The sequence below is a fragment of the Choloepus didactylus genome, chromosome 2 (assembly GCF_015220235.1).
Source record: "Choloepus didactylus isolate mChoDid1 chromosome 2, mChoDid1.pri, whole genome shotgun sequence".
In the NCBI taxonomy this organism is placed as follows: Eukaryota; Metazoa; Chordata; class Mammalia; order Pilosa; family Megalonychidae; genus Choloepus; species Choloepus didactylus.
Genome location: NC_051308.1, coordinates 229,161,823 through 229,179,114, shown reverse-complemented (window position 1 = coordinate 229,179,114; position 17,292 = coordinate 229,161,823). Strand labels below are relative to the sequence as shown.

Genomic DNA, 17,292 nt, shown 5'->3' with positions numbered 1-17,292 from the left:
TGGGACCCTGTTCAGCTGCCCTCAGGGTATCCCAACATCACATGATGACTGACCCAGTAAACCTGCCTCCCTCAGCAGACGAGAGCCCCCTGGGGGCACAGATCCACCTCACTCATCTCGGTAGCACCACACTGAGCTCAGAGCCTGGCACCGCACAGGTGATCAGTGAATGCCCATTCATTGGCCGGATGAATGAGAGGGTGACTGTCAGTTCCTCGGGGAGACAGGGGAAGTGGCTAGAGAGCTTGTGTCCAGGGCAGGTTTCCTGGGGCCTCTGAAAGAACAGGCCTCGGGGGTCATGGTGGAGGCCTGGGAAGGTGGATGGAGACCACTTGGTCTGAGGTCTTGGAGTTCTGCTAGCCCAGAAGGCCTGGGGGCTGGCTCTGGACTGAGGATCCCCAGACTATGTACTGGGAGGAGAATAATAATAATATTAAAAATGATAAATAATATTAACAGCAGACACTTATATAATGCTCACCATGGGCCAGGTACTAGTCTAAGTGCTTTATGTCTATGGGAAAGACATAGTATTATTAGGGGTTCCTCTGAAAAATGGAGATAAAATGGTAACCACTTCACAGGAGTTGTGAGATTAAATAAGTTACACAGGGAACTTACAGTCCTCCTCCTCATCATTATCATCATCACTGTCATGATCCTCTGGGAGTTGGAAGGGATAGAAGACACCACCTTTTGCTGTAAATTAGCTAAGTTACTAACACCTCCTCTTCACCCTTTAAGATGGTGTAATCACTTCTCCCTGGAGCCTCTGTACCCGGGGCTGGCTTAGGTCCCCTCTGTGCTCCTGAGGACCCCTGGGTGGGCCCCGGGGTACTGCCAGCCCAAGGCCGGGTATGCAGTCGGCGCTCCCCGCGTGTACGGGAACACACAGTAGCAGGCTCACCTTCTTGGTCCCGTACATGACTTCCATGAACTTCTCATCAGCGTCCTGAAAGCGCTGATCGAGGAAGGAACTTGTTTTCCTCACCAGGTTCCAGATCATGTAGTTGTTCAGCAGGCTGGGTGGGACGAGAGACCGAGAGGCTCAGGGGGGCCCCGGGCCGGAACTGTTGCAGCCTCCCCCGCTGACCCCCAGGAGCCTCAAACCCAGCCGTCTGCTCCCAGGTTTCCCCCGGCCCAGTGTGGCTGCTCATGCTCTTTCTCAGCACACGGGAAGCAATGTCTTCAAGGGCAGAGCCTGGCTCCTCTACCGCTGGCAACTCTTTCCTGTCTCCTGCACCAACCTGTATACTGCAGGTGCTCAGCAAATACCTGTGCTTAGCTGCTTTCTGTCTGGAAGCTTTGAAGCAGCATGGATGGTGTGTGCTACAGGAGAGGAGCCAGCAAGAGGCTGCCTTTGCCAGAGAGCGGAAAGGGGTTTTAGGAATAGGAGGAGCAAGACAGGGACTGGGGGGTGGGGGGCAGGGTGGGGAGTGACTGCTTAATGGGTAGAGTTTCTGTTTGAGGTGCTGAAAGAGTTTTGAAAACAGGTAGTGGTGATGGTTGCAAGACACTGCGAATGTAATTAATGCCACTGCTTTGTACACATTGAACCACTTTAAAAATGGTTAAAATGGCAAATTTTATGTCATATATATTTTACCACAATAAAATGAAGGAGAAAAAAAAAAAGAATAGGAGGGGCAGGAAAGAAAGCTCTGGCTGTTCAGGCTGGGTGTTCACGAATGGCAGTCCCCAGCTCCCACACCCAGGGCCCCGGGACCCTCTCTGTGGCTGTGACAGCTTTGCAAGGATGTTGCCTTGGCACAAAGGTGGTCCCTGCGGCAAACATCTAGCCTTAAATAGAAACCAATCTCAATGTCTGACAACAGGGGGAGGTGTGAGTGACTAGCATTTATAAGATGGAATATTATGTAGCCACCAAAAATGATGTTTGCCTGCAACAATGTTTATGCTAAAGGCTGAGGGAAAAGCAGGCTGTACATCTAAACTCAATGATGGAAAAAAACAGAACCATAAAGAAACCTGCCTCTCTCTTTCACACATGCTTTTTTCCCCACATATGTGCTCACACAAACTCACACACATCCCTAAAGAGCAAACATGGTTTTGGGGATAGCTTTAATTTTTTTTTTTCTAATTTCTCCGTAGTTTTCAAAATTTCTTTAAAATTAAAAAAGTACCACAAATATGAATTACTTAACAATAATAGTTATTGTTGTATATGATAACAGTATTATAATATATTGTATATAATTAAAGCAGAGTTATTATCAAGTCCCAGTATGTGTCAGGTGCTGTATTAAAACACTTCCCATGGATTATTTCATTTAACCCTTACACAGCCCTCCATGGTAGGTGCTATCTGTCTCCCTATTTTATGGATGAGGAACACGAGCCAGAGGTAAGGTTAAGAAGCTTGCCCAAGGCTGCAATGCTAGAAGCAGGGGAGCTGGGATTTGAACCTGCTCAGGTAACCACGAGGGCCCACTGCTTCTAACAGCCAACCCTAGGTCCCATTTTCTTGAGACGGCTTTTCACCTTCCCACCCCATCCATCCTGCCTGAGAAAGAAGTGGGTGGCAGTTGTGCGACCCCAGCGGCTACCGTGAGAGGCCGACCCAGACCACCAAGGACCCCTACCACTTGTCGGTGTTGTTGATGAGCATGGAGACCTGCATGAGGTACTCTTTGTCGTAGACCACGACGGGCTCGGAGTCGTTGATCTCCACAGGATAGAAGATGGTGTTGAGAAAAGGCAGCCAGTTGATGGCAGGGGCCAAGGTCTGGAAGGAGAAAGGACAGCATGAGTCTGGCTGGGCGGTTTCTTCCTCCTCGTACCCAGGTTTCCAGCACATTCCTCTGAACAAAAGAGACAGGCTGACTTTTGTAGACACTGTTCAGCAAGAACCAACCCCCCAAACTGAACTCTCAACGGAACTAAGATGGAATAAGAGGAGACCTAACCAAGCAGCAGCAGCAGCTACTGTTTCCTAAGCCCCTCCTGTGTATCAGGCACCATTTCAAACGATTCACACCTATTCCCTCATTCGGTCCTCACTGCAGCCTAGGCCGTGGGTACTCTCACACCCACATCACAGATGAGAAGACTCAGCTTCAGGTGGGTCTGGAATGGTTAAGCATGTAGGGTCAGGAGCCAAATGGCCTGGATTCCTACTCCAGCTTACTTAATTGCTGTGTGACCTTGAGTAAGTGAATGAACCCATCTGTGTTTGTATCTCACCTGTAAAATGGGCATCATTATGAAAATAGAACCCACCTGTGGGGCTTGGTGTCCTGCATCCCAGAAAAAAAAAGTCTTAATCTTAATTCATTCCTGTGGGTGAACCCATAGTAAATAGAATCTTTTGATGAGGTTACTTCAGTTAAGGTGCAGCCCAACTAAATCAAGATGGGTCTTAATCCTACAAGTGGAGTGTTTTATAAGCAGAATGAAAACCATGGGAAGAAGCTGGAAGTCAATGAAAACAGAGAAGCCAGGAGAGGCCGCCATGTGCTCCTGCATGTGACAGAAAAGCCAAAGAATAGGATCACTGGCAGCCAGACCCAGAATGCCAGTTTCAGGGAGAAAATGCCTTGATTTTGGACTTCTCCTAGCCTCAAAATCGTGAGCCAACAAACTGCCATTGTTTAAGTCAACCCATCGCATGGTATTCATTTTAGCAGTCGGGAAGCTTAACCACTACCTACAGGTTATTCTGAAGATGAAATGAGTCAATACTGCCTGTTCTACTCAACATGTACTTCTGTAGCATCAAGGAGCTCATCTATGATTGAGACACACAACAATGTAAGCAATATATCAAAAGGTTGCATTCCGTATGATTCCATTTATATGACATTTTTTAAAAAGTCAAAAATATGGGGATGGAAAACAGATCATGGTTGCCAGGATATGAAGGTGGGGGAGAGGTTGGCTACAAAGGGACACGACTGATAACCTTTTGGGGTAATGGAAATGTTCTACATCTTAATTACGTTGTTGTTTACATGACTATATATTTGACAAAGTTCACTGAAGTTTACATTAAAGAGTCTGAATTTAATATATGGAAATTATACCTCAGTAAATCTGACTTTTTAAAGAAAGAATGGTGGGACAACATGTAAACTACATTGGTCTATAGGTGATTTTTCCCAAGCAAAGAGATCTGGAATAGCAGCAGAATTATAAACTTCAGCAAGGTAGGGAAAGCTCTTAGCTCAGCTAATGCACACACAGGAGCCCTGTCAGCTCTATTTTAAGAAAATGTAAAACAAGCACCTGCACCCAGGGCCTCGATCCCCACACACCCTCCCAGCTTTACATAACTCTCAGCTTATAGCAGGTTGCACTTCCTCCTCAGCCCTCCTTAGAGATCCACGGCTCGGATCTCCACTTCTCTCTGCAGGATCTCGCTGCCCCCCAGCCAGCATTTCCACTTTCCCCCAGGCAGCCAGCAGCCATGCTGCGCTCTCTCCGAAGGTTCCAATTATCATTTCATTAGTGTTCTGATTACAGAGTTGCACAGTTTTTGAATGATCTGCTCTAAGCTCCATTTCCCCCATGTGTCCTGTTAATTTTAACAAGCCATTTTAAAGAAAGCAAGGTTTTTCAGAACTACAGCAAAAATACCCATACGTGTCAATCCCTCAGAACCGTATCTGTATTCACTAAGGACTCTGTCAGTGTTAGCTATTACAATGATTGCTTGAGGTTTCCCAAGGGTGGTGCTGGGCCTGTCTGATTCCAAGTTCTGCTCCCTGGAAAGTCCCCTGAAAAAGATGTCCAAGAATATAACATAGCTTGTGCTTGCATAATCCAGAGTTTTTAAAAACTGCATGTAACAAAAGAGATACAGCTGCGATGCAGCCCACTCAAGACGGCGGAATGAGATGCCTCAGGGCTCTGTTTCCCCTGCAGAAGCTATCAGCAAAAAATGGTAGAAACATCTTTCTCAAAGCTGCAGAAAAACAGTTAAAGGACTTCAGCAAAGAAAAAGGCGACTTAAAAGCAGTAGGATATTGCAGAGCACTGGCTGGCCCCTCCCCCAACCCTCACCAGCTCAACACAGAGCTGGCCTGTGCTCCCAGTGCAGATCTCTGGACTCAGTTCTGGAGGGAGCAGAGTACATGTTTCCTTGTGCATGACCAGCAGTGAGTGGATTGAGGGACTCATTGTCCCAATCTTGCCCTGCAGGGTGAAGGCGACTCAGAGTTCTCCTACAGAATGCTGTGGGAGAACAGTCAGGTGGCTGCCTGGGACAAGGGATTGCTGGCTGTAGGACATACGGTGCAGTGCCTGGGACTGTAAGGAAACTGTTTCCTAAGGAAAAGGGGCAGTCGGAACCACATAATTGGAGGAATTCCTAGGGCCACGTGGGCATGCCCAAGACAAGCCATGAATGTGCAGAAAGGATCAGAGCCTTGAGCTTTGGCCTTGAGCTATCCCCTAAACTCATCGTACGGATCGGCCCTGAAGAAGAGCACTTGCACAGGAATTTGCAAAGACAGGGAAAAGTGTTTTCTCTTTTTTTGGTTAGCTTCTGGCATTCAAGATAAGCTCTGTCATAACAGTAGCGGGGTATAAGGTTAAGGAACAGACGACTCAGAGTCTAAATTCCAGTGATAACACATTAACATATCAAAATGTCCAGATCTCAATAAAAGGTTACAAAACATGCAAAGAAACTGGAAATGATGTCCCAGGCCAAGGAGAAGATAAAAGCATTAGAAACCATCAGTGAGGAGGACCAGACTTGGGACATACCAGAAAAAGACATTAAGAAAAAATGGTCCTAAACATTCTCAAAGAGCTAAAGGAAAACATGGGCAAAGAACTATAGGAAATCAGGAGAACAACAGATGAACACAAAGAGAATATCAACAGAGAGATGGAAATAATTAAAAGAAAAAAACCCAAACCAAACAGAGCTGAAGACCACAGTAACAGAAATTAAAAATTCCCTAGAGGGGTTCAACAGAATATTAGAGCTGGCAAAGAAAGAATCAGTGAATTTGAAGATGAAATCATTGAAATCATCCAGTCTGAGAAGCAGAAAGAAAAAGGAAAAAAGGAAAGTAAACAAAGACTAAGGAACCTGTGGGGCACCATCAAACATACCAATGTGTGCTTTGGGAGAATCCCAGAAGGAGAAAGAGAGAGAGAATGGGCCAGAGAGAAAATGGAAAGAAATAATGGCTGAAAACTTCCAAAATTCACTGAGACGTGAATATACACATCCCAGATACTCAGTGGACTCCAAACAGGATAAACCCTAATAGACCCATGCTGCAGCATGTTATAATCAAACTGTTGAATGCTAAAGATAAAAAGAGAATTCTGAAAACTGCAAGAGAGAGAAGCAATGTGTCACACACCAGGGAGCCTCACTAAGATTCAATGTCAAATTTCTCATCAGAAACCATGGGACAAGAAGGCAGTGGGATGATATATATAAAGTGCTGAAAGCAAAAAACTGCCAAACAAGAATTCTATATCTGGCAAAACTGTCTTTCAAAAATGAGAGAGAGGAGGATCTAAGTAAGTAGAGTATGAGTTAAGAGAAGTGGGGGAAGGGGCAATGGGGAGTTAAGAAATGAGTGTAGGGTTGCTGTTTGAGGTGAAGGGAAATTTCTAGTAATGGATGGTGGGAAGGTGATAGCATTGCAACATTCTAAATGTGATCAATCCCACTAATGGAAGGCCAGGGAGGGGGTGGAATGGGAAGATTTAGGCTGTATATATGTTTCCACAATTGAGGAAAAAAAAAAAAAGACAGTCTAAATAGATGACAATTGAATGCCAAGGATGACCCTGGATGGGATCTGAGGATGGGGGACAGGAGACTCAAAGGGCCACAGTTGAGACATAAGGAAAAGGAAATATAGAATGTAAGCTTTGTATCATTGTTGAATTTCCTGTACTTCTTAGCTGAGCTTAATGGGATTGCATAAAAGAATGTTCTTGTTAATGGGAACTGTATATGTGAATTATAGTGTTTGTTTCAGGATGTGTGCAGCTAGCTCTCATATGTTCAGAAGACAGAGCAATAGATGATGGATGATAGATAGGGAGAGAGGGAGGGAGGGAAAGAAATAGCAGTGTGACAACATGTTAAAGTTAGTGGATCGGCTCTGAAGAGGGCCCTTTTTTTTTTTTAATCCTTTTTTCTTTTTCTAAAACAATTACTCTAAGAAGCCCAATACAGAAAGCTTCAAAGACTTGCAATTTGGGCAGGTCAAGACAAGAGCAGAACTAACAGAGCTCTGAGACAAAAGGCAATAATCCAGTGGCTGAGAAAATTCACTAAACACCATAAGTTCCCAAGAAAAGGGGGGTGTCCGCTCACAGCCATCATCCTGGTGGACAGGAAACACTCCTGCCCATCACCAGCCCCATAGCCCAGAGCTGCCCCAGACAACCCAGTGTGACGGAAGTGTTTCAAATAACAGGCACACACCACAAAACTGGGCGTGGACATTAGCCTTCCCTGCAACCTCAGCTGATTATCCCAGAGTTGGGAAGGCGGAGCATTGTAAATTAACAAAGCCCCATTCAGTCATCATTTCAGCAGACTGGGAGCCTCCCTACGCAGCCCAGCAGCCCAGAACTGCCCTGAGGGGACGGCACTCACCTGTGACATAGTACAGTCATCCCTTAACAGAGGACCTGGGGTGCACAGCCTGGAAGAGGGGCCCACTTGCAAGTCTCAGGAGCCATATGCCAATACCAAGGACTTGTGGGTCAGTGGCAGAGACAAACTGTGGCAGGACTGAACTGAAGGATTAGACTATTGCAGCAGCTTTAAAACTCTAGGATCACCAGAGAGATTTGATTGTTAGAGCCACCCCCCCTCCCTGACTGCCCAGAAACACGCCCCATATACAGGGCAGGCAACACCAACTACACACGCAAGCTTGGTACACCAATTGGACCCCACAAGACTCACTCCCCCACTCACCAAAAAGGCTAAGCAGGGGAGAACTGGCTTGTGGAGAACAGGTGGCTCGTGGACGCCACCTGCTGGTTAGTTAGAGAAAGTGTACTCCATGAAGCTGTAGATCTGATAAATTAGAGATAAGGACTTCAATTGGTCTACAAATCCTAAAAGAACCCTATCAAGTTCAGCAAATGCCAAGAGGCCAAAAACAACAGAAAATTATAAAGCATATGAAAAAACCAGACGATATGGATAACCCAAGCCCAAGCACCCAAATCAAAAGATCAGAAGAGACACAGCACCTAGAGCAGCTACTCAAAGAACTAAAGATGAACAATGAGACCATAGTACGGGATACAAAGGAGATTAAGAAGACCCTAGAAGAGCATAAACAAGACATTGCAAGACTAAATAAAAAAATGGATGATCTTACGGAAATTAAAGAAACTGTTGACCAAATTAAAAAGATTCTGGACACTCATAGTGCAAGACTAGAGGAAGTTGAACAACGAATCAGTGACCTGGAAGATGACAGAATGGAAAATGAAAGCATAAAAGAAAGAATGGGGAAAAAAATTGAAAAAATCGAAACGGACCTCAGGGATATGATAGATAATATGAAACGTCCGAATATAAGACTCTTTGGTGTTCCAGAAGGTGAAGAAAAGGGTAAAGGTCTAGGAAGAGTATTCAAAGAAATTGTTGGGGAAAACTTCCCAAATCTTCTAAACAACATAAATACACAAATCATAAATGCTCAGCGAACTCCAAATAGAATAAATCCAAATAAACTCACTCCGAGACATATTCTGATCACACTGTCAAACACAGAAGAGAAGGAGCAAGTTCTGAAAGCAGCAAGAGAAAAGCAGTTCACCACATACAAAGGAAACAGCATAAGACTAAGTAGTGACTACTCAGCAGCCACCATGGAGGCAAGAAGGCAGTGGCACGATATATTTAAAATTCTGAGTGAGAAAAATTTCCAGCCAAGAATACTTTATCCAGCAAAGCTCTCCTTCAAATTTGAGGGAGAGCTTAAATTTTTCACAGACAAACAAATGCTGAGAGAATTTGCTAACAAGAGACCTGCCCTACTGGAGATACTAAAGGGAGCCCTACAGACAGAGAAACAAAGAATGGACAGAGAGACTTGGAGAAAGGTTCAGTACTAAAGAGATTCGGTATGGGTACAATAAAGGATATTAATAGAGAGAGGGGAAAAATATGACAAACATAAACCAAAGGATAAGATGGCTGATTCACGAAATGCCTTCACAGTTATAACATTGAATGTAAATGGATTAAACTCCCCAATTAAAAGATACAGATTCGCAGAATGGATCAAAAAAAATGAACCATCAATATGTTGCATACAAGAGACTCATCTTAGACACAGGGGCACAAAGAAACTGAAAGTGAAAGGATGGAAAAAATATTTCATGCAAGCTACAGCCAAAAGAAAGCAGGTGTAGCAATATTAATCTCAGATAAAATAGACTTCAAATGCAGGGATGTTTTGAGAGACAAAGAAGGCCACTACATACTAATAAAAGGGGCAATTCAGCAAGAAGAAATAACAATCGTAAATGTCTATGCACCCAATCAAGGTGCCACAAAATACATGAGAGAAACATTGGCAAAACTAAAGGAAGCAATTGATGTTTCCACAATAATTGTGGGAGACTTCAACATATCACTCTCTGCTATAGATAGATCAACCAGACAGAAGACCAATAAGGAAATTGAAAACCTAAACAATCTGATAAATGAATTAGATTTAACAGACATATACAGGACATTACATCCCAAATCACCAGGATACACATACTTTTCTAGTGCTCATGGAACTTTCTCCAGAATAGATCATATGCTGGGACATAAAACAAGCCTCAATAAATTTAAAAAGATTGAAATTATTCAAAGCACATTCTCTGACCACAATGGAATACAATTAGAAGTCAATAACCATCAGAGACTTAGAAAAATTCACAAATACCTGGAGGTTAAACAACACACTCCTAAACAATCAGTGGGTTAATGAAGAAATAGCAAGAGAAATTGCTAAATACATAGAGACGAATGAAAATGAGAACACAACATACCAAAACCTATGGGATGCAGCAAAAGCAGTGCTAAGGGGGAAATTTATAGCACTAAACGCATATATTAAAAAGGAAGAAAGAGCCAAAATCAAAGAACTAATGGATCAACTGAAGAAGCTAGAAAATGAACAGCAAACCAATCCTAAACCAAGTACAAGAAAAGAAATAACAAGGATTAAAGCAGAAATAAATGACATAGAGAACAAAAAAACAATAGAGAGGATAAATATTACCAAAAGTTGGTTCTTTGAGAAGATCAACAAGATTGACAAGCCCCTAGCTACACTGACAAAATCAAAAAGAGAGAAGACCCATATAAACAAAATAATGAATGAAAAAGGTGACATAACTGCAGATCCTGAAGAAATTAAAAAAATTATAAGAGGATATTATGAACAAATGTATGGCAACAAACTGGATAATGTAGAAGAAATGGACAATTTCCTGGAAACACATGAACAACCTAGACTGACCAGAGAGGAAATAGAAGACCTCAACCAACCCATCACAAGCAAAGAGATCCAATCAGTCATCAAAAATCTTCCCACAAATAAATGCCCAGGGCCAGATGGCTTCACAGGGGATTTCTACCAAACTTTCCAGAAAGAACTGACACCAATCTTACTCAAACTCTTTCAAAACATTGAAGAAAATGGAACACTACCTAACTCATTTTATGAAGCTAACATCAATCTAATACCAAAACCAGGCAAAGATGCTACAAAAAAGGAAAACTACCGGCCAATCTCCCTAATGAATATAGATGCAAAAATCCTCAACAAAATACTTGCAAATCGAATCCAAAGACACATTAAAAAAATCATACACCATGACCAAGTGGGGTTCATTCCAGGCATGCAAGGATGGTTCAACATAAGAAAAACAATCAATGTATTACAACACATTAAAAACTCAAAAGGAAAAAATCAATTGATCATCTCAATAGATGCTGAAAAAGCATTTGACAAAATCCAACATCCGTTTTTGATAAAAACACTTCAAAAGGTAGGAATTGAAGGAAACTTCCTCAACATGATAAAGAGCATATATGAAAAACCCACAGCCAGCATAGTACTCAATGGTGAGAGACTGAAAGCCTTCCCTCTAAGATCAGGAACAAGACAAGGATCCCCGCTGTCACCACTGTTATTCAACATTGTGCTGGAAGTGCTAGCCAGGGCAATCCGGCAAGACAAAGAAATAAAAGGCATCCAAATTGGAAAAGAAGAAGTAAAACTGTCATTGTTTGCAGATGATATGATCTTATATCTAGAAAACCCTGAGAAATCGACGATACAGCTACTAGAGCTAATAAACAAATTTAGCAAAGTAGCGGGATACAAGATTAATGCACATAAGTCAGTAATGTTTCTATATGCTAGAAATGAACAAACTGAAGAGACACTCAAGAAAAAGATACCATTTTCAATAGCAACTAAAAAAATCAAGTACCTAGGAATAAACTTAACCAAAGATGTAAAAGACCTATACAAAGAAAACTACATAACTCTACTAAAAGAAATAGAAGGGGACCTTAAAAGATGGAAAAATATTCCATGTTCATGGATAGGAAGGCTAAATGTCATTAAGATGTCAGTTCTACCCAAACTCATCTACAGATTCAATGCAATCCCAATCAAAATTCCAACAACCTACTTTGCAGACTTGGAAAAGCTAGTTATCAAATTTATTTGGAAAGGGAAGATGCCTCGAATTGCTAAAGACACTCTAAAAAAGAAAAACGAAGTGGGAGGACTTACACTCCCTGACTTTGAAGCTTATTATAAAGCCACAGTTGCCAAAACAGCATGGTACTGGCACAAAGATAGACATATAGATCAATGGAATCGAATTGAGAATTCAGAGATAGACCCTCAGATCTATGGCCGACTCATCTTTGATAAGGCCCCCAAAGTCACTGAACTGAGTCATAATGGTCTTTTCAACAAATGGGGCTGGGAGAGTTGGATATCCATATCCAAAAGAATGAAAGAGGACCCCTACCTCACCCCCTACACAAAAATTAACTCAAAATGGACCAAAGATCTCAATATAAAAGACAGTACCATAAAACTCCTAGAAGATAATGTAGGAAAACATCTTCAAGACCTTGTATTAGGCGGCCACTTCCTAGACTTTACACCCAAAGCACAAGCAACAAAAGAGAAAATAGATAAATGGGAACTCCTCAAGCTTAGAAGTTTCTGCACCTCAAAGGAATTTCTCAAAAAGGTAAAGAGGCAGCCAACTCAATGGGAAAAAATTTTTGGAAACCATGTATCTGACAAAAGACTGATATCTTGCATATATAAAGAAATCCTACAACTCAATGACAATAGTACAGACAGCCCAATTATAAAATGGGCAAAAGATATGAAAAGACAGTTCTCTGAAGAGGAAATACAAATGGCCAAGAAACACATGAAAAAATGTTCAGCTTCACTAGCTATTAGAGAGATGCAAATTAAGACCACAATGAGATACCATCTAACACCGGTTAGAATGGCTGCCATTAAACAAACAGGAAACTACAAATGCTGGAGGGGATGTGGAGAAATTGGAACTCTTATTCATTGTTGGTGGGACTGTATAATGGTTCAGCCACTCTGGAAGTCAGTCTGACAGTTCCTTAGAAAACTAGATATAGAGTTACCATTCGATCCAGCGATTGCACGTCTCGGTATATACCCGGAAGATGGGAAAGCAGTGACACGAACAGATATCTGCACGCCAATGTTCATAGCAGCATTATTCACAATTGCCAAGAGATGGAAACAACCCAAATGTCCTTCAACAGATGAGTGGATAAATAAAATGTGGTATATACACACGATGGAATAGTACGCGGCAGTAAGAAGGAACGATCTCGTGAAACATATGACAACATGGATGAACCTTGAAGACATAATGCTGAGCGAAATAAGCCAGGCACAAAAAGAGAAATATTATATGCTACCACTAATGTGAACTTTGAAAAATGTAAAACAAATGGTTTATAATGTAGAATGTAGGGGAACTAGCAATAGAGAGCAATTAAGGAAGGGGGAACAATAATCCAAGAAGAACAGATAAGCTATTTAACGTTCTGGGGATGCCCAGGAATGACTATGGTCTGTTAATTTCTGATGGAACAAGCTCACAGAAATGTTGCTATATTAGGTAACTTTCTTGGGGTAAAGTAGGAACATGTTGGAAGTTAAGCAGTTATCTTAGGTTAGTTGTCTTTTTCTTACTCCCTTGTTATGGTCTCTTTGAAATGTTCTTTTATTGTATGTTTGTTTTCTTTTTAACTTTTTTTCATACAGTTGATTTAAAAAAGAAGGGAAAGTTAAAAAAAAAAAAAAAAAAACAAGGAAAAAAAAGATGTAGTGCCCCCTTGAGGAGCCTGTGGAGAATGCAGGGGTATTCGCCTACCCCACCTCCATGGTTGCTAACATGACCACAGACATAGGGGACTGGTGGTTTGATGGGTTGGGCTCTCTACCACAGGTTTTACCCTTTGGAAGACGGTTGCTGCAGAGGAGAGGCTAGGCCTCCCTATGGTTGTGCCTAAGAGCCTCCTCCCGAGTGCCTCTTTGTTGCTCAGATGTGGCCCTCTCTCTCTGGCTAAGCCAACTTGAAAGGTGAAATCACTGCCCTCCCCCCTACGTGGGATCAGACACCCAGGGGAGTGAATCTCCCTGGCAATGTGGAATATGACTCCCGGGGAAGAATGTAGACCTGGCATCGTGGGACGGAGAACATCTTCTTGACCAAAAGAGGGATGTGAAAGGAAATAAGCTTCAGTAGCAGAGAGATTCCAAAAGGAGCCAAGAGGTCACTCTGGTGGGCACTCTTACGCACACTTTAGACAACCCTTTTTAGGTTCTAAAGAATTGGGGTAGCTAGTGGTGGATACCTGAAACTATCAAACTACAACCCAGAACCCATGAATCTTGAAGACAGTTGTATAAAAATGTAGCTTATGAGGGGTGACAATGGGATTGGGAAAGCCATAAGGACCACACTCCACTTTGTCTAGTTTATGGATGGATGAGTAGAAAAATAGGGGAAGGAAACAAACAGACAAAGGTACCCAGTGTTCTTTTTTACTTCAATTGCTCTTTTTCACTCTAATTATTATTCTTGTTATTTTTGTGTGTGTGCTAATGAAGGTGTCAGGGATTGATTTGGGTGATGAATGTACAACTATGTAATGGTACTGTGAACAATCGAAAGTACGATTTGTTTTGTATGACTGCGTGGTATGTGAATATATCTCAATGAAATGAAGATAAAAAAAATGCTATCAAACAGCAGCACATGCTAAGGAGAAATCTTTCATGAAAGGAAGAGTCAGTTGATGTGGCAAACTTCATTATTGCCTGATTTTAAGAAATTGCCAAAGCCACCCAACTTTCAGCAACTATCACCCTGATCAATCAGCAGCCATCAACAATGGGTCAAAGTTCAACAGCAAAAAGATTACAGCTTGCTGAAGGCTCAGATACAGATGATCATTGGCAACTTTTAGCAATAAAATACTTTGAAATTATAGTATGTACATTCTTTTTTTAGACATAATGCTGTTGCACACCTAATAGACTACAGTATAGTGTAAACATTACTTTTATATGCACTGGGAAACCAAAAAAAAATTGTGTGACATGTTTTGTTGTGATACTTGCTTTATTGTGGTGGTCTGGAACTGAACCCACAATATCTCCACAATGTGGCTGTAAGTGGATGATATTAAAGTTTACGTGCTTAAGTGGTTGATCATGATGTTAATAGTGAGGATTAATAAGTGCTGATAAAACGGTAAATTATAGCTATTTAAGAATATTACAGGCAAGTCACCAGAGAACCAGCAAACTATAAGAGAAAATTTTAGATTTTACATGAACTGTATATAAATAAAAGTACCTGAAGTCACTTATAGGTATTACGTATTATGTTTCTATTCTTTATTAAATACAATAATGAAATAGATATAACTATATATGTCAAATTATCTTTTCCATAAATGTCATTTGATTAAAAAGTTAATCTGTGAAAAAAAAAAAAAAAAAGTTAGTGGATCGGGGTATCAGGGGAGGGGGGTCAGAGAATGCTGGAGTTCTGTGTACGGGGTTTGTATTGTTTTTGCAACTTTGAATTTATTTCAAAATAAAATGAAAAAAAAAAATGAGGGAGAGACAACAAAAGCTGAGGCAGTTTGTCACTATTAGACCTACCTACAAGAGATGCTAAAGGAAGTTCCTCAGTTGAAAGGAAAGGACAATAGACAATGGATCGAAACCGCACAAAGAAACAGCAATCTCTGGTGAGGGTAACAACATGGGTAAATATAAATATCAGTACTTTTGTATTTTTGGTTTGTAACTCCACTTTTTATGTCCTATAGGATCTAAAAGGCAAATGCATAAAATATAACAAGGAATCAGTGGTTTCAGATTCATAATGTATAAACATGCAATTTCTGAAAGAACTACATAAAGGTGAGATAGGAACACTAGTTTATGTATATCAAATTAAGTTGGTATTTAAGCAAATGAGATTGCTATAGATTTAGTATATTATATATAAACCTCATGTTAACTACAAAGAAAACATTGGAGAATACGGAAGCTGATAGAAACAGAAACTAGAGCTCACATTGCCGCAGAAGTTAATGCACAATGGGTGTAGGGTTTCTGTTTGGGGAGATTGGAAAGTTTTGGTAATGGAAAGTGGTGAGCATAGTGCAACACTGTAAATATGAGTAATCCCACTGCATGGTATGATTGAGAGTGGATGAGATGGGAAAGTTTATTTGTATATATGTTTCCACAATTAAAAAGGGAAAGAAAGAGCAACTACAAAGACAGTGACAATTAAATGTAATGTCATCCCTAACAAGGGAGGAGAAAAGGCTCAAAAAGACATTATTGGGACATGAAAAATATAACAATGTTAAATTTCTTGAACTTGATTAACTGCACTTGAGGTGGCTTCATAAGTGAATATCCTTGCTGTCAGGGAATGTATACAGCAGTATCAAGTGTTCAAGGACTACGATAAACACAACCTACATGCAAATGTTCAGAAAATGGATTGAATAATAGATAGATACTGAAAATGTGACAAAATGCTAAAACTGGTGGATCTGGGCATGGGGTGGGGAGTAGGGGCATGTTGGAGTTCTCTGAATTATTTTTGTAACTGTCCTATAAGTTAGAAAGTGTTTCAAAATAAAAAGTTCAAAAAAGTGCCTTGAAAAAGGGCAAAATGCAAGACAAGTTAATGAAGTGGCCTTCACATGGAAAGATCAATCAATAACGGAAGACAGATCAAATAGCCTGTGGGTAAATACCTATGATGTCTCAGTGAGGGAGGCAGCCCTAAACGCCCCCACTTAACAGATGCTGAACTGGCAGGTGAGCAAGGGTGAGTGCCCTGAAGTAACTCGGGGTCCTGAGTTAACCAGTGTAGGTTTACAAAGGCAGTTCAGCTGCTGGGGAACACGGACCTCAAAGGACAAGACGAGCCTGAGAGGAGGGCGGCTTCCGCAGGCAGTGGGGTGATCTGGGGGTAGGGGTGCGGGGAAGCCCTGATTTGCAGCATTTGTGGGGAAGTATTCCCACCACGGCTGACTGCAAACTACTCACGTGATGCCTGACACAGAGTTGGGAAGGGGTGTGCACAGTGGACTCAGGAGCCGGTGGACTGAGGGGCTGTGGGTTCCGGCACATCCCTGCCGGATGGGCAACTCAACCAAAGTGCTGGGGAGAGCCCCGGCCCTCAAGTGGGAAGCCCTGGACCGGAGTCCCCACCAAGAACCAGCTCTGGGAGCTTGAGCCGCTTTCTATCCTCTCTCTAAAATGAGGATTACAACCCCCCAGAGCCCATCCCCTCCCAGAGTTGGCCATTTTCTGGGCCTTGCAGGGGGCAGCTTGCTCAATAAAGCTGACTGGCCTTTCTCCCCATCTTGTCCTCTCCAGTTCTTCCTGGCAGGACACCTTCAGGCAGGTAATCTCTGTGGCTACTCCTTAAAATTTCAGCGCCTGCAAAATTTGGAAATGGGCACATGAAATCTTTAAATAGGGCACCATGATTAGAGTCACCTGGCTGCAAGACCTGCTGGTGAAGATCCCTGGGAAAATCAATACATTTACAAAATGTCATTGTTTACACAATTAAGAGCTTTATACACTGCAGGTGGCTGGCACGCGCCTATCAAGGTCCAGGTATCAGAAACTGAACGCAAGCGCCTTCCCTTGGGGAGAGCAGGTGTCCTCTGCAGATAAATCCCCACAACTC

General features: G+C 42.0%; 1 protein-coding gene across 2 annotated transcripts in view; it reads right to left on the bottom strand.

The window, feature by feature from the left end:
* The window catches only part of ECE1 (endothelin converting enzyme 1), a 115,363-nt gene that overhangs the window by 18,045 nt on the left and 80,026 nt on the right, over positions 1 to 17,292 (bottom strand). For both annotated transcript variants that reach the window (XM_037828260.1, XM_037828259.1), the window contains exons 9-10: positions 2,607 to 2,749; positions 908 to 1,022 (exon numbers count right to left, since the gene is read on the bottom strand). In XM_037828260.1, coding sequence (XP_037684188.1) covers positions 908 to 1,022; positions 2,607 to 2,749 — 258 coding nt within the window. The remainder of the gene's footprint in view (positions 1 to 907; positions 1,023 to 2,606; positions 2,750 to 17,292) is intronic.